This window comes from Portunus trituberculatus, chromosome 42 (assembly GCF_017591435.1).
Source record: "Portunus trituberculatus isolate SZX2019 chromosome 42, ASM1759143v1, whole genome shotgun sequence".
In the NCBI taxonomy this organism is placed as follows: Eukaryota; Metazoa; Arthropoda; class Malacostraca; order Decapoda; family Portunidae; genus Portunus; species Portunus trituberculatus.
In genome coordinates this window covers 14,488,608-14,510,881 of record NC_059296.1, presented here as the reverse complement: position 1 = coordinate 14,510,881, position 22,274 = coordinate 14,488,608, and the positions used below count along the sequence as shown (strand labels likewise).

The window sequence follows — 22,274 nt, the reverse complement described above, 5'->3', positions numbered from 1 at the left end:
AAGACGTGAATGTCAGGCAGGATTATCACTTTTTCAAGATAAGATAATACGTACGAGAGAACATGACAGGAAGAAAAGTTAATGGAATTTGCATTTATATCTACAAGCATTATCACGTGTTCCCAAGTATTTTTCTGTGTAATTATTTTCTTTCATATCCTTTTATTACCACCTCCATTTCCGTCATCATTATCGTTATCATCATCATCATCGTTATCACCATCATCATCTTCATTGTTAATGTAGGTGTTGTTGTTGTTGTCATAATCAGTTGAGAGAGAGAGAGAGAGAGAGAGAGAGAGAGAGAGAGAGAGAGAGAGAGAGAGAGAGAGAGAGAATTTCATAATATAGTACCTACAATAAAGAGAAATCTGAGTGTATTAAGATAAATAGAACTATAAAACACTGATAGAAAAGATTTATCAAAGCCCCCATAAAGACTCACCATTGCTATGCCACCACCACCACCATCACCACCACAAAAACAACAACAGGTAAGAGCCTGTTTCAGGTCAAGATAATCGTGACTCTTCTCTTCCTCTTGATCGACAGAAGCCCGCGGAAGGTTGCAACAGAGTGAGTGACAGTGACGGACGGCATCACCAGATAAAGATGCCTATCTATTATATCTCTCACGCCTGTGCCATTCCCCTCAGTGTCGCGCCTCGTGGACCCTCATGTGGAGCCGCGTGAGGCTGATGAGTCAGTCTCCTAAAACTCACAGCGACGACTAAGAACTACAACGACCTGCTACTACTATTTCTACTACCACCACCATGCACCATAACCATCACCGTCACCGTTTCCTATAGGAGTGTTCACACCAGATGCGAAACTGCGACACATGCCAGCCACACCGCGCGCACCGATTCCAAGATCGCTGGGCAAGCGATTTTTCTGGTCAAAGCATCGATAACTCATGCCCCTTGGGACTCTCGCCTTTGTGCTTTTTCTAACCGCACTGATCCGATTCCAACTCTCCCTCCCTCACTCACTGTTCTTCACTGTGAACTACTGGATGTCCTGTAGTTGGTGCCTTGCTTCTTAATATCTTGTTCATTTAATGATATAACTTCAAAGAACTGAGCCGGAGTCAGTCTGAAATACTATCCAATTTTCCCTCATCCATTTTTAGCTCTTGAATAAGGTAATCATATTCACATTCCAGTTGTTTCATATTAGCGTCATGTACCCAATTCTTTACCTCTTATTATTCAATGCTAAAGAAACAGTAATAACTCCTCTTCCTCTGTCTCCTCCTCCTCCTCCACGTCATGGGATCATGGAGTATACTGTCTTTCTTCGCTGCAGAAGGAACTGCCAAGTCAACCTGCCTCCACCACAGGGAATGTCTCGCCTAGCATCGCGTCCTGTGTAAACATACCCATAGCAACCTAAGTCAGCCCTGCTTTCGTGCGTCGGGTGTCTCTCCTCCAGTGTGAAATGCCCTTTGATCAACCTTTGTGTCATGAAATTGTGTATATGTATGTTGTATGTCATATTATTGTGTATGTATGTATGTATGTATGTATGTGGTATGTATGTGTGTATATATAATACACACACACACACACACACACACACACACACACACACACACACACACACACACACACACACACACACACACACACACACACACACACACACACACACACATATATATATATATATATATATATATATATATATATATATATATATATATATATATATATATATATATATATATATATATATATATATATATATATATATATATATATATATATATTTTTTTCTTAATTTGTATCTTTTGAAATATTGTTTAGGATTTGTGTGATTTACTGGTTGAAATATTAGAAAAAGACAAGGAAGTTACAGCATCCTGCCTAGACTATCATTGCTCATCCTACAACAACCTAACCTAATCTAATCTAACAGAGATGACCGCTGACTTCTGGCTGGATGGGACGAGTTAAAACGAGAACACTCCCTGGAATGGGGCTGAACCGTTCCACCGTTCCTCCATTGACATCAGCCTCCCATACTGAACCGTCAGGTAAGAACCAGACACACACACACACACACACACACACACACACACACACACACACACACACACACACACACACACACACACACACACACACACACACACACACACACACACACACACACACACACACACACACACACACACACACACACACACACACACACACACACACACACACACACACACACACACACACACACACACACACACACACACACACACACACACACACACACACACACACACACACACACACACACACACACACACACACACACACACACACGATAGAGAGAGATATAGATAGACAGACAAACAGACAGGGAGAGATACACTGAAACACAGGGATAGATACACAGAGATATGTAGATAGCGACACAGAAAAAAAAGGGAGACAGGATAGACAGATAGACACAGACCGACAGTGAGAGACAGATAGAAAGACAGATACAGACAGAGACAGATAGATTTGGAGGACAAGAGAGAGAATATAGAAAGAAAATACACTTAGAGAAATGGAAAGAGAAGGAGAAAGATTGAAAACAGGAGAACAGGGAGAGATATAGACAGATAGGTAGAGATAGGGAGACATTTGATTTATGTAAGAGGGGAAAACTGGCTAGTCAAAAGACAGGCGAGGGATAAATAAATGTCTTCAAACCTTCCTCTTAAATGAAGTCAAGTCATAGGAAGTTGGAAATAAAGAAGCAGGCAGGGAGTTCTACAGTTTACCAGAGGAAGTTATGAATGATTGAAAGCACTGGTTAACTCTTGCATTAGGGAGGTGGACAGACAAATAGGGATGAGAAGAAGAAAAAAACCTTGTGCAGTGAGGGTGGGGGAGGAGAGGAGGCATGCAGTTAGCAAGATCAGAAGAGCAGTTAGCACGAAAATAGTGGTAGAAGATAGGAAGAGATGCAACATTCAACCGATGACAAGAGGCTAAAGACAGTCAGTCAGAGGAGAGGAGTTGATAAGAGTGTGTGTGTGTGTGTGTGTGTGTGTGTGTGTGTGTGTGTGTGTGTGTGACTTTTGAGTGAGTAGGAATGAGCTGAGTAGAAGACAGTGAATGGGTGGAAAAGGAATGGATAGAAGCAGCAAAGTAGAGAAAATTGAGTAGTAGTGGTGCACAAAGAGAGTGAAATCAATGAAGGGATAGGCTGGAAGAATAGGCAGAACTGGGGATAGGGTACGTGGTAGGTAGAAGACTTTAGCATGAAGGAGATAAGCTGATAGATAACATTCTCCGAAAACAGTACTATTTCAGGATGGAGAGAGCTGTTTTCGATAGGTAGACGTGGTGATGGGCGGGTGTGATGGTGTGAGCGTGTTTTTGTTGATGGGCGTCCTAGTGTGGTGGTGTCAGGCGTAGTATATGAGGTAGGGTAAAACACTAGTGAAAGAGTGCCCCTTAGTTACCTTTTGTTGCATCATCTCATAATTAAACTCGCTAATGTTTGTGCGAGTGTGTGCGTAGATGTGTTTCAATCGCTTACTGCATTGCCTACCTCTAAACTCTAAAGTGTCGACATCACGGTGACCTTGAGCGCCGAGACTACTCTTGCCACGTCTCATTCACAAATTATATGTAGGGCTATATACCTTACTTTACTTTACTGTATCATATGTTCGTACTTCCCGATTTGTGAATAAAAGTATCAGATGAAATTAAATCTCCCTAACCATCCCCACCCTCCCTCCTTTCCCTTAACACCAGCCCATCTTCCTCCCTACTTCCCTCTCACTCTCACTCACCACCAGTGTTGCTAATTTAACGATTTATTACTGCAATGTGAGACATATCGCAAATTTAGCTACTTCAGCAAATATTTAGCGACAAATTTGGTGACAAGGGAGTTGACTGACAAAAGGTTCACCTGTACCTAGTGGGTAAATAATTGTTGTATATTGATTTTGAAAAATCAGGCAAACATCAATGAATGAATAAACAGAGAACAATTAAAAGCTTGATAGTTCTGTCAACACATGCAAAAAGGACGCTGGTGCCAGATGTGTGGCTGGAGTGGCTCAGCTCCACCTCCTGACTGACGCTTCAATACTGTCTGCCCAGTGTTTACGAGGTGACCGGCATGACCCGATCTCCTCCCTTGGTGTTTACACTGATACAACAATAAACTTATCAATCAAATATCAATCAACTTAGAAAGGCGAGTGATGACAGGATGGGGGACAGCGGGGTGGAGAGGTGAGGCTCCCAGACAGGTTTGCTTTGCGTCACTGAGAGGGATAAAAGATACGTGTTACAGTGAACCGGGGCCCTATACTGATTATCCTATATGTAAGTCAAGCCACTTCGTATAGGAACATTTGTAGCATATACAACAATGATTTAGCGACTTTTGAAGGTGGATCTGGCGACAGAAAATTTTCATTTGGCAACACTGCCCACCACCACCAGTATCAAGCGACAATTTTATCACCAGTCACGAGACTGAACACGCTGACCGCTCCACCTTCACCTGGAAGGGTAATGGGGCGGATAATTGACTAGAAAGCTGTAGAATGATGTAGTGAAGGGGTGACATGACATGTGGGTTATTGAGTGGATAGTGAATGGTAGTTAAATAATAGTGCGACATTGTCATTAGTAATGGGACAGTGATGGGATGGACAGGCTGTAATAGGAAGGTGTATCGTGCATTGAAGGAGTCACATGTGGACTCCTGCAATGGTGGCTGGTGGAGGATAGTTGATTAGGTGATTGGTAGTTATAATGTGTCGGGTGGTTAGGTGTTATGCCACGTCCACACGGCCGAGCTGTACCTGGCAGGCTGTGTCTTTACCAGGCAAAGTGTGCAGACTGCCCGCGAAGGTGTTCACACGCTTGACAATGTTGGTTGGAGATTATTTGGCCGGGTCGTGAGTACGTGGCAGCCTGCGGGGTTAAATACCTTTTTTCAAATATATCCCAACGATAATATTTTGCTTCCATGGTTTGATTTTATGGTTTTTATGAATATTTCGTTATGTTTGGAGTGTGTTCCTCGCCGTTGTTTAGTAAATATGTAGCGTTTAGTGGTGTTTTATGGGGTATACAAAAGCCTCTTTAACGGTCACCTAGCTGCTACGGGTTGAAGCGGCGCTGCGGCAGCAGGGTTGCCATTTGGTATTTTTCAATACCAAATTAGGGTAAATTTGGTATTGAAAAATCCATTTGGTATTAAAGCACCGTGACTAGTATTGGACATAGATTTGGTATTGAAACGAAAGAAATTTGGTATTGAGCTAAAAAAAAAAAGACACACACACACACACACACACACACACACACACACACACACACACACACACACACACACACACACACACACAGTTCAACCTCCCCAGTAAACAGCTAGTAATTAATAGTTTAATCAATGTCTTTCATATCTAAGTTCAGGGTGAATTTTTACCTGTGCATCATCATTTTGTTTTCGTCACCCTGCAGACCCAAGACGCCAGGATTAGCATCATAAGGCTACAAATAATTAGTCATTAGTTACGTCCGCGCCGCCCAAGTAGCGACCCACGACAACTATTTTTTACATCCTCCCAGGCCGTCCTTCCCCTGTTCCTCCCTCTCATAACGTCCGGTTCTCACTAGGGATGGCAGTTTTGGTCCGATTAGTACTCGGTTTACTCGGTTTATGGATTTGAGTGAGTACTACTCGGTTTACTCGGTTTTCATAATTCAATTACATGTTCAATTTATGCGTTGAAAATGTAATACAGGCTTTCAAACTAAAGAGTTAGTAGTAGTAGAAGTAGAAATGCAATGGTAAAATGCCGGCCAACTGCAGTGTTACTGCACCGCCAGACGCCAGTCCGCCAGACCGCCACCCGTCCCGGCCACCTATCCGCCGTGTGGTGCCGACACATTATTCATTTTTAGCGGTAGGAAGCAGCAGAGTCCCGGCACAGACGCTAGACGGTACAAGCGTCAAGCGGTACCGGAAATGATGCCGGCACATTCAGTTGTAGCAGTACAGATGCGTCTCGCCGAGCTACCGAGACCACGCCGACGCGCCAGGGCAGCCAGTTGGTGCCAGTGTGGAGCGGTACCGAGAGTGAGAATGACTCAATGTTACCGTCTTACCCATCACTGCTTGCCTTGAGCCACCTCCATGCTGTATACAATTTGCTCAGTACCGTTTCGGCTATTTACTAGTACGGAAAATTTTAACCGGTACAGTACCGTTAAAGCTGGTACCGGTATTACCTGTACTGGTAGCGGAACTTGCCCACCAGTCCGTGAGCCGCGCTGCACTTGGCAGGACAAGGCGCTGGCCGTGAGGGACAGTGAGTGGTGGAGATGAAGATACCGATAATAGTGATATCTAGCCTCTCAGTAATCAGAGGTTAACTATTTAAACATGGTTGAGGACAAAAAGTGGACAGTGGAGTGTGGGTGCCTGCTAGTGACACGGACAGCCGCCGCCGAGCAGTCTTTGGTTAACGTAAGTAATATATTGGTGTAACTCATCATTTCACGGTGGTGCCATGTCATAACCTAACGTTGGTAACCTCCAGGACAACATATCAGTGAACTAACACCTGCACATACTTATAAAAACCAAATAATTAAAATCTTGAAAACGTAAACAAACCGATCCCCTGACCCGCCGCCTCTCTCTCAGCCATTATCTGCCTCATCTCTCACTCATTACAGGCCAGACAGGTCACAAAGTGGACCCATAGGCCTAATCTTTCATGTCAGTTGTTGAGATATATCCGCAATTACCCGATTTGTGTGCTATGGAGGCTCAGGGAGAAGAAGCGGGCCTACCCATGACGTCACGAGCCCCAGGCTGTGACGTCATCACCAGCTCCCGCCCAAAATGCCGGTCCCAGATGCTCGACTTCCACTATTATTTATATTTGTCTCAGTTAATTTATTTCGAGTCACAAGTGCCTTTTAAGGGTTTCTAATGATAGTTCGCAGTGTTTTACGTGTCTTCCATGCTTGAGTTGAGTGAAGTACGGTGATGTAGAGGGTGTTTATGACTTGAATGGGAGGGCCAAAATACGCTAAAATTTTTACCTCCGCTATCTGTGATTTTTTATTTGAGGTTGTAGCGAAGTGTTTGTGTTTTCAAAAGATGGTTTATCATGAGAAAAGTGTGCAAGGCTCCTGAGAAGTTAAAGATGTGGACTTTAAGAATGATATCTAGTCCTGATAATATTGTAAACAACGTCATTTTTTAAATATTATTTTTTCTAATAGGGCGAGTTGCCAGGTTTTGATATATCGAAATGATAGTCATAATTTTTGAAAAACGTTATCGATTCAGTTGAATGAAATTGGTGGGCTTTGAAATTGTATTTAAGCAAGTCGAAGTTCTAATACTTTATTTAGTATATTTTTTAGCTATTTTTATTATTCCTTTTCTCGGCAATGTTTTTTGTATTTTAGAAGTTAGTTTCGATTGATAACGAGTCGGAATTTTTATAACATTCGTGTCCAGCTGGCTTTTTGGGAATCCTCATTTTAAAAATGATTTGCGTAACGAATATATGTGACGTCATCAAGGGAGGGCCGACCCCCGGCTGGACCCAGGCCGATACCTGGCTCCAGGTATCGGTGGGTGGGGGTGGGTTGGTGTGTGTGTGTGTGTGTGTGTGTGTGTGTGTGTGTGTGTGTGTGTGTGTGTGTGTGTGTGTGTGTTGCCTTTATCTTTCGTTATGAGGGAGCCCACTAGCTGGAACCAATGACACCCAGCTCCCAGCTGGAGGGTGTTTGAGGGGGAGGTGTGTGTGTGTGTGTGTGTGTGTGTGTGTGTGTGTCCTTTTCTTTCATGGTACTTAGCGTGTGTGTGTGTGTGTGTGTGTGTGTGTGTGTGTGTGTGTGTGTGTGTGTGTGTGTGTGTGTGTGTGTGTGATTCACTTTGGTCGTCCGATAGTCACCCAGCCAGCCTTCCCCATTACGGAACAAGCTCAGAGCACATAGACAGATCTTCGGATCGGACTCAGACTGTGTGTGTGTGTGTGTGTAATTCACTGTTTGATCTGCTGCAGTCTATGACGAGACAGCCAGACGTTACCCTACGGAACGAGCTCAGAGCTCATTATTTCCGATCTTGGGATAGGTCTGAGACCAGGCACACACCACACACCGGGACAACAAGGTCACAACTCCTACTCACTGCTAGGTGAACAGTGGCTACACGTGAAAGGAGACACCCAACTCCCCCCACCCGGCCGGGGAAACGAACCCCTGTCATCTGGCTTGTGAAGCCAGCCCTCTAATCACTGAGCTACCGGGCCGTGTGTGTGTGTGTGTGTGTGTGTGTGTGTGTGTGTGTGTGTGTGTGTGTTACGTTATTTCACCGTTCTGTTTACGTTTCATCTCTGGCGTCCCTCTTTATTATCCTAGTCTGTCAACACAAACTGCAAGTAATAGCGTATAGCGAAATGTGTCCTATTCTTAGCGCTTATCGATATGTAGGAAACACATAGCCCGGAGCAAAGCAAGGTGCCTCTATCGCCTCGCCCCGCCCGCTGTGTTAACCCCTGCAGTAACATGACGTGTGGAGGTCAGAAGATTAATGGCTGGAGTCTTCACTATTTTAATCCCCCACATAAGTTTCTGAAGCTGTATAAAATCACCAAATAGCAGAATGCATAGGGAAACGCGTCCTGGTACTGAAGGGGTTACGGCAACGCACACCCTAAATAGCTTTGATACTAGTTAACCCCAATGAATAAGTGTATGCAAGTAACTGTGTGTGCTTGAGATCTTACTGAAAACAATGCCTACACATCAAATTGTTTTCACCTATTACATATTTCCACTTGTATCGCTGCAAGTGAATGGAATATATATATATATATATATATATATATATATATATATATATATATATATATATATATATATATATATATATATGTGTGTGTGTGTGTGTGTGTGTGTGTGTGTGTGTGTGTGTGTGTGTGTGTGTGTGTGTGTGTGTGTGTATGTGTTTGTTTGTGTATAACAGCAAGGCAAGGCAAGAACGCAACACGCTAGCCAGCCAGCCAGCCAGCCAGGGAGACACGGAGACCCCAGTGAACTATGAGTGAGGTAGAGACGAGACGGGAGAGCTAAACTATAGTGGAGTGGGTAGTGAGGCGACCACTGTAGCTTGGTTCACCTGGGGAGCGTTGCCCAGTTAACCAACACACACACACACACACACACACACACACACACACACACACACACACACACACACACGTACTTACTATCTGGAAGCCTTACCAAATCTCTCCACTCATTACTCCGACTTTCTCATCTGTCTGTTGTGAAGAGCTAAGAGGAATGTTGAATTAGGATTATGAGAGGGAGAGAGATGGAGGGTGGGGGTGACGGACATGATCTCTCTCTCTCTCTCTCTCTCTCTCTCTCTCTCTCTCTCTCTCTCTCATCAATGGGGAGATTGGAAGGAAAGTGAAGGAGCGAAAAGGAGGCAACTCTATTGGTCGAAGTGGAATAAAACAGGGTCAAGTAATATGACATGACTTTTAGGAAAAGGAGAGAGAGAGAGAGAGAGAGAGAGAGAGAGAGAGAGAGAGAGAGAGAGAGAGAGAGAGAGAGAGAGAGAGAGAGAAAGGAATGAGAGGAAGTGGATGGAGGAGGGTAAGGAGTTATAGGAAGAAGAGAGGAGGAGGAGTAAGGAGGTAGAGGCAGGGAGGGTGGAGACCCGTGACGCTGAGCCCCGCTATGATAAGCTTCTGGCATTCTATATCCATTATACTATTATTTTTCTCTATTTTAGTTATATCAAGAAAGAAATTATCTGCTAATGTCAACTATAAGTGCATGCACATAATTCACATTCTCATATTATAATAACATTGACAGTCAAGTGAAACATGGTCTCATGATATATGGCCTACCTTGTACTGAAGAAGTTAAAAACCTCAGTCTAACTACACCAAGAGATTAGTTTTCTTACACGATTCTCTCCCTTACGTTAAGTTAGGTTAGTGAAAAGTAATCATTTCGTACTCGGTTTACTCGGTTTCACAGTGTAATCAATACCGAAATACTCGGTTTGCAGAAAGTACTCGGTTCGCCCATCACTAGTTCTCACGCTTCTGTTTCGAGACGTGTACGCGTCTCATACAAGTCCAGCAGCGACAGACGTGTCTCCCCTGTCCCCTCCGGTCAGCGGCCACTGCCAGTTGGCTCTTGGCTGTTAACTGGGGAGGTCTCAGCATGTCGAAGTGGAAAGGTTCATATGAATCTGGTCGCACTTACCACGCCGAGTGGGAAAAAGAATTTCCATGGGTAACAAAAGCAAAAGATGGCACTCAGCTGCCGAGGAGACAGACGGTGGCTTGGATGCTCTTCTTGACTAACCAAGTAAGTATATACTTTATTTCAACTAAAAGATTACGAAAACATGTTTTATCATTAGTTTGGTATTGAAAAAGTGAATCTGGTATTAAAAATGGAAGTATTTGGTATTAAGTCCCTGAGTAAATCTGGCAACCCTGTGCGGCAGTTGTGGTCTACTCTATTAGTGTTTGTGGTTACATTGCTCGTGGTGGCGGTGGGCTTTACTGACCCATACACACCCACACACACACTGACACACAACCATAAGTACTCAAAAACACTTTCTAATACCGAAAACACTCGTAAACACACTCAAACACATCCAGAACATGCCTACACACACACACACACACACACAGTGACGTGTTTGTATATTACTGACAGTTCTTTTCAGCAGCACCAAGCACCAAGGGGACAAAAAAAGCACTGCAAGCCTTCACCACAACCCTACATACTGCCTAGTCGTCATCTACTAAAGGCCATTCACTTATCTTTAGGTTTCCTTTACATATGAGAGTGAAAACACTACACAACTATTAAAAAGATAATAGGTATAACAACCATTAAAAGAGCAAGGCGTCAGTGTAATCAGCTACTATTTGCCTCCTTCACTTTTACTGTAAGGCAAACATGTGTAAGAATGCAACCACCAGTCTAAATTGTCATATCCCATGGTCAAAAATTCCTCTTAATTGATTAATTATGGTGTGGTGAGATGATAAAGGCAACATATGGAGCCTCCACCACGGCCATTTCAAGATTTTGCCCTACACCGCCCGCTCCGGGACCACCAGCCGTCATCCAACCCCAGCAGCCTGCGGGGTTAAATACTTTTTTTTTTTTTAAATATATCCCAACGATAATATTTTGCTTCCATGGTTTGATTTTATGGTTTTTATAAATATTTTGTTATGTTTGGAGTGTGTTCCTCGCCGTTGTTTAGTACATATGCAGCGTTTAGTGGTGTTTTATGGGGTATACGAAAGTCTCTAACGGTCAAAATTTTCCACTACCAAAATTGAGGGGTTTTTTTATTTGAAACTCTAACTGGGTGTTTAACGTATCAATGAATCGCGTATGCTCTTTTAAGTGTGAAATCAATGTAGTGATTGAAATATGTTGACTTTGAAATAGTGTTTGGTGATGTTACACGTATGTTTTATTTTCTTATATTTTATTTGTTCACGTTTCTGCTTTTCGGTCAAACTCAATGTAGAATGCCTTAAAAGATAGCTCAGACTCGTGAAATGTGTTAAAGTACTCGCCAAGTTATAATGGCTTGACTTTCCAGGACGTTTTAAGAAAGTTATTTGTGAAGATGTTTTTATACTTTCAAAGTAATTAATTTACATTTTTTTTTAACTAGTTAAGCTGGAGATCTTTTGATATTTTGAAAATTAATTTAAATATTTATCACGTCATAAAATATCATGCATTCGGCCGTGGCTTCATTTTTTCTAAACGTCATTTTTTAAATCAAATTATTTACGTAATTTAGCAGAGTCATCCCCGTTCCCGTTCTCTCTGATGACCACACCCGAGTTGGTGCCTCATCATAGCCCCAGGCTGGCGCGTCTTTTCCAAATTCTCCAGTTCGTCAATATTTTCCGTAATGTCGAGTGATTTCTACGTTCTTTCGTGTGTTTGTAGGTTCAGGTGTGAAGATATTAGTAGGAGGAGGAGGAAAAAAGGAGGATATGGAGGAAGTTGAGTAGCAGCCAAGCCACAATATTTAAGTCATCCTCCAAATCCTCAATATGTTGTCTATTATATAGTGTTTTTGATGTGTTTCTAGACCCAGACGTGTAGATAGAAGCTATAAAAAGAAGAAAAGGGAAAACAAAGGAGGAGAACAAAGAAGAAATGAGAAATGAGGCGGAATAGGAGAATGAGCCAAGGTGTAATATTTAGGTAAGTGTCCCTTTTAATCCTAATGTTCTTTATAATACATTTTGATTTTTGGGTATATTTGGGATATTTAAGTGTGTTGAGTGGTGTAGCAGGGCGATTTGGGTGTTATAAGCATGTTTTGGGTGCGTTTCGTGTGTTTTCAGCGTGTTTTAGATCTTTTGGGAATATTTTACGTACATTGAGTTTTTTTTCATGTTTTGAATGTTTTGGGAGCATTTTGAGAGGTTGTATGGTGCTTTAAGTGTGTTTTGGGTTAGGTTTCAGTGTTTTAAGTGGTGTTGGTATGTATAAGAGGTTTCTTGGATGTGTGTGGGGATGATTACAATATATATTGGGTGTTTTTAGTGGTGTGTGTAATTTACCTCGGTCGTCTGCTGGTCACCCAGCCAGTCTTCCCCATTACGGAGCGAGCTCAGAGCTCATAGACCGATCTTCGGGTAGGACTGAGACCACAACACACTCCACACACCGGGAAAGTGAGGCCACAACCCCTCGAGTTACATCCCGTACCTATTTACTGCTAGGTGAACAGGGGCCACACATTAAGAGACTTGCCCACTTGCCTCGCCGCGCCGGGACTCGAACCCGGCCCTCTCGATTGTGAGTCGAGCGTGCTAACCACTACACTACGCGGTGTGTGTGTTTGGTGTCATTTTTAGGTGTTGCATGGTGATTTTTGTGTGTGTTGGGATAATACTGAGTGATTTAAGTAGTATTTGTGCGGGGCAGGGGTCATGAATGTGTGTGTGTGTGTGTGTGTGTGTGTGTGTGTGTGTGTGTGTGTGTGTGTGTGTGTGTGTGTGTTTAGGGGGGAGGGATGATATTGATAACTTGGGTGTCTCCAGTGTGTTTTGGGTGGGCTTTTTATATTTTGAGGTTTTGCATGGTGTTTTTGGTTAGTTTTTAGTGATTTAAATAGTTTGTGTATGTGTCGAGCATGTATAGGATGTGTTTTGTGGTATGGTGTTGCTATTTGTGTATACAGTGTGTTTCTAGTGAAATATAATTGCGTTTCTTGGTATAGTGAGGTGTTGCATGGTGGTAGTTTCCAATGTGATGTGACAAAGCTAGGTTCAATAATTTCAAATTCTTGACCAATATAACAGGTTCGGCAGAATGTTCCAAATTTATCCAGACATTAAAATGAACAATCGTTTTGGTGTTTTATAAGCACAAGTGAGTGTCGGTGATCATTAAGTCGGTACGTTTGTGTGTAGGTGGGATTAATTGATAGTACATAAACAGGAGAGCATTAAGAGGAAAAATTGACAAATATTCAATGTGGTTCGCAGTATACATTGAGGTGAATGACACTGGGCAACATTACTTATTGTAGGCAACATTAATGTGAACCTTTTAGTGTGTAGTTTTTGTTGTTTGTCGGTTACTTGTATTTAAGGGAAAGCTGGTGAGCTAAGATGAACAGCATTGTGGTAACTTACTGCTAGGGTTTTTCTCTCTTAAAACACCATCTAGTCCATCTAAATTTAGCTTAAGATAGTCTAAACCATGAATAATAGTGCTGTTAAAATACAAAGCCAGCATCTCACTCACAGTGCAATACTGGCAGACCTGCAGATTATCCCTGCACTGAAGAGCAATGACATATGTGCCTCAGACAGTCAGTTCTACTACGGCGGTGGCAATTGCATCCCGAAGCAGCGCATGTGTGACGGCATCAATGGCTGCAGTAACAGAGAGGTGAGGAGAAGGCCTTGCTTTTGTCAATCTGGCACGCAAGGCTTAACTCATCCCCTGAACTCCATTGTTTCACATAAAATTTGCAGGTTTTCTTACATTGTATACAGTATACAAAATCACAACTTGACAGTACTGAAGCAAATGCCTTCCTTGTGGCAGGATAGACGATAGGAAAGCTAGTGGTCCTGATGAGCTACATGCCAGAGTACTTAGGGAGGGTGTAGACAGTATTTCTGAAGCATTTAAGTTAATCTTTGAAAGATCACTTAGGTTTGCTGAGATACCTCAGGACTGGAAGTTAGCTAATGTTACACCAATATTTAAAAAAGGTAGGAAGGATGATGCGAATAATTATATACCGATCAGTTTATCTAGTATAGTATGTAAGATACTAGAGAAAATCATTAAGGGTAGTATTTGGGAGCATTTAAATGAGAATAGATTAATTAGAGATACCCAACATGGCTTTAGATCAGGGAGGTCCTGTCTTACAAATTTGCTCGATATCTTAGAATATATTACCAAGGAGTTAGATGATGGAAATAGCATAGATGTTATATATCTAGATTTTAGCAAGGCGTTTGATAAGGTACCGCATAGGAGGCTAGTGTACAAATTGAGACTACATGGGATAGGGGTAGGTTAGTTGATTGGATTAGTGAATGGCTTTCTGATAGGAAACAGAGAGTAGTATTAAATGGGGCAATGTCTGAGTGGAAGGAAGTGGTTAGTGGGGTACCCCAAGGATCAGTGCTAGGACCTCTTCTTTTCTTGGTGTACATTAACGATTTAGATATAGGAATTAGTAGCAAAGTATCAAAGTTTGCAGATGATACTAAGATAGCATGTGCAGTACAGGGTGAAAAGGACAATTACAGAATACAACGAGACCTGGACAGGCTGATAGCATGGGCAGACAGGTGGCAGATGGAGTTTAATTCTAAAAAGTGTCAGGTTATGCATTTAGGTAAAGACAACACAAACTTTAGCTATGAGATGGAGGGATGTTGGCTAGAGGCAGTAGAGGAGGAAAGGATTTAGGAGTAGTGATAGACAGGACTATGAAATTTTCAAAGCAATGTTTAGAAGCAAGAAATAGGGCAAATAGGATCCTGGGTTTTATAAATAGAAATGTTAGTTATAAAAGTAAGGAAGTGGTGCGTAGCTTATATAATTCCTATGTTAGGCCCCATTTAGAGTATTGCATACAGGCCTGGTCACCCCATTATAGGCAGGATATCAACATGTTAGAAGCAGTTCAGAGAAGAGCAACTAGGATGATACCAGCATTAAAGCGCCTGGAGTATAGAGATAGATTAAAGGAATTAAACATGTTTTCATTTGAGAGGAGATGTATAAGAGGGATATGATAGAGTTATTTAAAATGTTCTCAGATACAAACTACATAGATGTGAGATCTTTCTTTACCTTAGAGGAGGGAAGTAGGACTAGAAATCATGGCAGGAAGATTAGAAAGCAAGGCTGCAGGTTAGATATAAGAAAATATTTCTTTAGTCATAGGGTGGTAGACTTCTGGAATGCATTGCCAGAGAGGGTTGTAAATAGCACTAGTTTGACAATGTTTAAAAGCAGATTAGATAAGCATTTAAATTTATTAGATTTATAATTATGTATAGCGCTGCATGATAGTTTTTATAAGAAATTTACTATAGTTAAACAAGACATGATCCCCATGTATGGGGATCACGGATTGTAGAGGAATTCGCTGCAGGACTTAGCCCTGTTAATGGGCCAAATATTTGAAATTAGTATATAATGTATTGTGTACTTGTAAGTGTATCTCTAAGTAATGATGACGAGGTCGCTGTGCGACTGATACAGGATAACCTAGATGGGCCCTGGTGGCCCTTTGTTATCCTGTTATTTATGTTATGTTATGTTATGATGATTTTCTGCAGCTGTGTAGCATTGACGAATGCCAGGAAAGGTTGTGACCACTTGTGCGCCAACCCTCAAGAGTCATACTACTGCCAGTGCCGGCCGGGATACAGACTTTTCAGGAAGTTCAACTGTGAAGGTGAGGACTGTCACTCTACGGTCTGTCTTCTTAATTAAACTTTCACCCCTTCATCTCTATATTTAGCAACCTAAAGAAGTTATTTTGGTATTCAAGGGTACTTTCGTTATTCTTGGTATACATGAACATGCATTTTGTCTTACGAGTATGATTAAGATCGGCGATGTGCGGATAGGTTGTTCTTTAAGATTAAAGTCCACCCAGAGCTTTAAATGGCAATCACTTTGTGTCCCTTTAAACAGTGTTGCCAAACGTTGTGAGATATTTTCTTCCCAGAATTTGTTTCTTTGATGTTTTTGCTATGTAAATATGTGAAAATGAAAATTTTGTTAGTTGAGCTCGTTTTACCTATTTCAGCTGTTGTGCCAGCCCTTAACTTGGTCTAACTTCAAAATTCAATCATTAACTATCCTTATTTTTATGTATTTGCACTGGAGCGTTAACCATTTTTTAAGGCTTTCCATTCCAAATTCAAGTGATTCAATAGCAAAACAAAACAGTAAAAAATCAAGTAAATAGGCACAGAAAATTTTAATATTAATGAAAAATTACAGTAAATTATGGTGACTGCATAAATATAGCCTACTTAGAAAATCAATGTCTATTGGGAATAGTAGGTACCATTTGAGTGTTTCATTAATTCTTATTCCTGAAGACTTTCTTAAATGATGTCTCATATTGCAGATATTGTGCATATTAGGTTTAGAAACATAAAAACTCACTTCCTCCAACACAAAAAAAATTGCAGAAAGCTCCGAGTGAATCTGAGTCAACCCTAGGCACCAAGTGGTATCTCTATGATACTGCTTTGTTTTTTAAGTGACACTGTGGCTGTCACTGAAACTAAATCATCCTGGGAAATGGTAAGAAAAATATAAATGACATATTCAGAGTCCTGTGGATGTCCCTGAACTTGAGTTAATGCTAGCTACAGAGGGGATGAGGTAGAATAGATGTCAGCTGAGGTGACTAACTCTCCTGCCTCAAATTGGTTGTAGGTATCACAGGTAAACTTTGCTGTTGTAGTAATAGTTTGTGATAGTCAAGGATAGGCAGTTCCTTCTTTGATAGTGAAAGTATTGCTTGTTTTCTGTGGGATCACTACATATCTCATGTTATGTGTTGCATCATCTTAATTAACTGAAGTTAAAAGGAAGACAAAGGTGTGTTCAACTTTGCAATAATATAGGTAACTAAGTATATGATTCAATAGTGCAGTGATAAACACTAAGTATACATTGCATATATTTTCCTTCCTAGATGGAAGGCATCAGTGAACTCAAGACAGATAAAGGCCTGTGACCATACTTATATTTCTTTTGAAGGTAGAAACAGACACTTTGGTGCTCAACATTGATGAACTACCAACAGAGGAGAATGAATGCTTGACTGCAAGTGATGACATCCTTTCACCAACATCCAATCCATCCAGCACCAGCTCATCAAGAGATACAACAGGCCTGTGAAGCAGATGGAGTAGAAGAAAGAAATTAGGAGAGGATGAGGAGGTTTTTACTGCATGAACAGTTATTTCATGGCAAAATTAGAAGGAAAAAAATAGTAAAAATGAGTATGCAGAATATGCATACTCATTATCATTTGCTGAGCATTGTCATGTAATGAAAAGGTTGCAAGATATAATACATGAAACATGTAGTAAACATCTGTCATCAGTGCAGTAAAGTGTCTTGTAATGACACTTTTATTTTTCTCTCTGTATCCTGAATATTATTTTCAGTTTCTGTAATTAACAAGGTCAAAGCTTTAATTAATCAGTGAAGCCAGTTATGAACACTCAATGAAAATATCACACAACTATTATTACAATGCTTCTCATATAATGTCTTTTTTCTTTGTAATACTCTATAAGATCTATAGGATTTCATGTCTTGTTGCCTAAGAACTCCACACAAAAAAAGGGAAAAAATTTGTTTTATTTGTTCAATCTTCTTTCATGGAAAAATTAATACAAAACGAGATAGAACTTCATCAGGTTTTATATCCTAAAACCTCTTTGAAGGAATTGATAACATAAGTAACACTTTAAATCTATCCTTTTATTAGGCAGGGAATTGAGAGTTAAATCATTGCACTCTAATTTTATGGAACTTCCTTGCACATTTTTTTTTTACTTCTTCCATTAGTGCAATAAAGTCATGTTATCTTGCCATGACACTTTCCCTTCTAAGTTAAAGTAATCTTTAAATGTATCTCAAACATTTTTAGCATTTGCAGTTTGTCCTCTGGGAACTGCTTGCAATAATTCCAAAGCATTATGAGGATAATCATGCCTCTGACCTCGTTCCAGCCTACAATCTTTTACATCCTCTCTGTCTAACAGATCACTGGGGAATGTCTTTTGAGTCATGTCTGAAGAAATTGTGTAGAGCTACAGTTGCAAGTACTTATGTCCTTTATATTTTGTGGAGATGTGTTGATATGCTTTTTAAAAATCTGAAATCTAGCAGCTAGCATGCCAAATGCATTTTCTGATATCCTCCTTGCCCTGGACAAATGGTAATTGAAAATTATTTGGTCCTCAGTCAGATCATGCCCTGCATAAGGTTTCATTAGATATGACCTTAAAGGAAAAGCATCATCACCTAAAATAATATATGGGCTCTGCTTATTAGTGAAGGGGATATTCTCTGGTTGAGGGATCCTAATGGCATTGTTTTCAGGTACATTTTTCAGGCTACAATGATCCCAAACATTAACATCACTTGCCCTACCACAAGCACCAACATCAACATATATAAATTTGTAGTTGGCATCAACAAGAGACATCATTATGGTACTAAAATTACCTTTGTAGTCATATTCTGGACCTGAGTTGTGAGCCTTAGCAATTAGCACATGTTTTCCATCAAGTGCTCCAAGACACATTGGATAGTCCCACTCTATGGATAGTTCCCTATCAACTTGTCACCACTTGTCCTCACTGCAGGGGAATTTGACATATTTGGTTCTCAAGACGTGGTATATGGCATGGCACACCTCTGGGATGATTCTTGAGATCAACATGCAACTGATCCTGAACTGGCATGGCAAACATGAGTGTTTCTCCTGAAATTTAGTGATTTCTGGGATGAGCAGAGGTATGAATTGTTAAAAATAAAACAATAATAATATTAGCCCTACATAAATCCAAATAATCACTCAAGTTTGAATTTACCTTAACAAGACTATCCTCCTCCTGCAGCCTCACTACACAAGACTTTCTTTCTTCTCTCACCCCTATTCTGTTCTTCTTTTTGACGCAAGAGTTAAATTTCTTAGATAAAAAATCAAACTAACCCAGCAACACCACCCTATGCTACATCCCAATACACATTAAAAGCTCATTACTACTAATATATCCTTATACCATGAATATATATGTATTTTCACCTTTATGCATTGTTGGTATTGTATATTCTTATACTTCACTAGCCCTATTATCCAGACAGTTACATCAGTAATGATAACCAAATTTAAATGCATAAACACTTTTCTTCTAAGGTATTACTAATTCTCCTTTATTTGATTTCAACATTTATTTATTTATTTTATTTCTTATTTATTTATTTTATTTCTGAGTTTCAGTTTGGTTTGATTAATTTATTTGTAGTAACATTCTCAATATCAGTTTTATATGAAAAGCTTATGCTTAAAAAAAAAGTGCAAGCCACAAATCCTCAACCATTTCATATTGTAATACATTATATTATGTAATGACTATAAATACATGTTCACATGTTAACCTAACCTAGCTAGTGTTCTGCACATGACCTCATCAAACCAACACTTGAAAATTAGTTAGTTAGGTCTCAATAACTACTGTCGCTATTCCTTACCTGTTGCGCTATATGACGCAGCGAAAGTGTAACCACCGGAGACGACGCAAGAGGCGCGAAGTTGTTGTTCTTGTTGTCATAATCAGTTGAGAGAGAGAGATTCATTCATTCAGAACTTTTATTCACAAATACCATTACAAAACAAAACATTTGTGAAAAAGACTGGGGCTTGAGCCCAGTCTTGGCGCCTAATGACTTACATCTAGATTATCAAAGCTAAGCATGTACTGTACATATTTGGAGTCGTGGTCCCCGAAGCAATAGCCGCATTTCACTTTCCTGTCGCACTGCCACTCTCTGTGGCCCCACTTCTGGCACCTTCCACAGAAAGTGGGTCTTCCCACATACCTCTCTACCTTGCATAGTAGTATTCCTGGTGGCTAAAGTGTCGATGGTGGCTCCCCTTCCCACATAGCGATGACCTGATTCCTCGGCTCCTTTGTGCGGGGCAGTGTGTTTCTCGTGGCCCACAGTGTTCACACCGGATGCGAAATTTTGCGACAGATGCCAGCCACACCGCGCGCACCGATTCCAAGATCGCCCGGCCTGCAGGCGATTTTTCTGACCATAGCATCGGTGACTCATGCCCCTTGGGACTCCCTGGCCTGATTCCTCAACTCTCCCTCACTCACTGTCCTTCACCGTGAACTAATGGATGTCCTGTAGTTGGTGCCTTGCTTCTTAATATATTGTTCATGGAATGATAGAACTTCAGAGAACTGAGCTAGAGCCAGTCTGAAGTACTATCCAAATTTCTCTCTTCCATTTCCAGCTCTTAAATAAGATGATATTCACCACATTCCAGTCGTTTCATAGTTGCTTGATATACCCGGCTAATTCTTTTTCCTCATTATTCAAGGCTAAAGATAACATTAATAACTCCTCTTCCTCCACCTCCTCCTCCTCCACGTCAGGAACTGCGAAGTCAACCAGCCTCTACCACAGCGAATGTCTCCCATAGCATCGCGCTTGGTGTGAACATACCCATACCAACCAAAGTCTGCCCGACTCTCGTGTGCGTCGTCTCTGGTGTGAAATGGCATTTAGGCGCTCATCCAGCAGGTGTCATTGCATCCCTCATTGGGGGTATCTTCCTTTTCGATAAGGCAAGTTACAAGCTGCAGAAGATAATGGTACTGCTCCCTGTTAAGGCGTATCTATGTGTACTGTCTCATGGTCAGTTCAGATAAAAGAGTATGGTAGACTACTTTTTTTTTTTTTTTTTTTTCTACTTAGCCAGGGATATATCCACAGGCATTTTCTTCTCTGTTGACTCTTTCTGTATGCCTAAAGAAGAGCAACCACAGCTTCAGCATCGTCACCGAAGGAAGACATCTATTTGTCTCGCCAAGGCGACAACTAGTCGAAACTTTCCAGGCGTAGCTACGTTTGACACTTTCCGACTAGAAAGGATGAGTCGGAAACTCTACGTACTTAAAATATCAGTCGCAAATTGGCACGTGTGAACCCGCCTTAACTACTCTTGTTGTTGTTGTTGTTGTTGTTGTTGTTGTTGTTGTTCTCAAGAATCCTACTACTACTACTACTACTACTACTACTACTACTACTACTACTACTACTACTACTACTACTACTACTGCTGCTGCTGCTGCTGCTGCTACTACTACTACTTGTACTACAATATTCTCTCTCTCTCTCTCTCTCTCAATACCGCAAGAGAGAGAGAGAGACGTATGTAGTTTTTTCTTGGTTCTGAACTATTTCAGCTGTGGAATTTTTCTCCTTTTAATTGTATTGTTGATCAAAACAGCCTTAATCACTCTTTCTTTGAAGTTTGCTGAAATTAGAAATGGCGAGCTTGTTTTCCACATCTTGTGCATGTCGTCAGTTGAATAAACATAATCATATAGGGCCAATTCTTTGTCTTATTTCAGATTTAAAGAAAGACATAGGCAGACACATTGGTTATACTTGCTTGATTGTTTTTACATTAAGAAGAAAGAAACGCATGTAGTCTAGGAACAACCCGTAGCCTGTTTAAGATCATTCCGATCAAAATGTCATCTAACCAACTCTAAGAAACTGGCAGGATTCACGCTACTTTATATCTACTTATATCATTACTGCGAATAGAAGTATAGGTTATGTTGTACGACCTATCTATGCAGCAGTATCAATATCACTCTTATAGCTTTTTTATTTATTTATTTATTTATTTATTTTTTTTTTTTTTTTTAATAACAAGCTAGTTAATATGACAACGGTTGCTACGCAGCGGTGCCAATTGTAGCATTGCTCTTACCTGGACTCTTTTCAGTCTTCTGTTGCGGCAGAAAGTGAGCGGTTTAGTGATATTATTACATTCAAAAGACTGGTTGAATTGACACGAGATTTTAAGTCTTCTTTATGATTCTATTGATACATTAGGACGATTCTTATACTCACAAGGCTGTTGTTGAAGTGGAA

The 22,274-nt window shown here is 40.8% G+C and overlaps 1 protein-coding gene and 1 long non-coding RNA gene across 27 annotated transcripts; one reads left to right on the top strand and one right to left on the bottom strand.

Annotated features, from left to right (window-relative positions):
- Positions 1 to 1,920: 1,920 nt before the first annotated feature.
- On the top strand, positions 1,921 to 17,716 carry LOC123517724 (von Willebrand factor C and EGF domain-containing protein-like). Of its 26 annotated transcripts, none has more exons than XM_045278117.1 (6): positions 1,942 to 2,041; positions 10,081 to 10,385; positions 12,157 to 12,272; positions 13,829 to 13,973; positions 15,893 to 16,011; positions 17,341 to 17,716. In XM_045278117.1, exons 4-6 carry the CDS (start codon positions 13,873 to 13,875, stop codon positions 17,475 to 17,477), a joined length of 357 nt encoding a protein of 118 aa, XP_045134052.1. In that variant the 5' UTR covers positions 1,942 to 2,041; positions 10,081 to 10,385; positions 12,157 to 12,272; positions 13,829 to 13,872; the 3' UTR covers positions 17,478 to 17,716. The 26 variants fall into 26 exon arrangements, 20 of the variants coding, with proteins under 20 accessions (XP_045134067.1, XP_045134052.1, XP_045134054.1 ...); XM_045278118.1 differs by lacking the exon at positions 1,942 to 2,041 and adding an exon at positions 6,465 to 6,495; XR_006678556.1 differs by lacking the exons at positions 1,942 to 2,041; positions 10,081 to 10,385 and adding exons at positions 11,893 to 11,970; positions 16,760 to 16,874.
- LOC123517725 lies at positions 17,246 to 20,456 on the bottom strand. The gene is made up of 3 exons (XR_006678560.1): positions 19,848 to 20,456; positions 18,819 to 19,077; positions 17,246 to 17,471 (listed from the first exon to the last, which is right to left on the bottom strand). It is a non-coding gene; the product is annotated as an uncharacterized LOC123517725 (long non-coding RNA).
- Between the last annotated feature and the right edge of the window lie 1,818 nt (positions 20,457 to 22,274).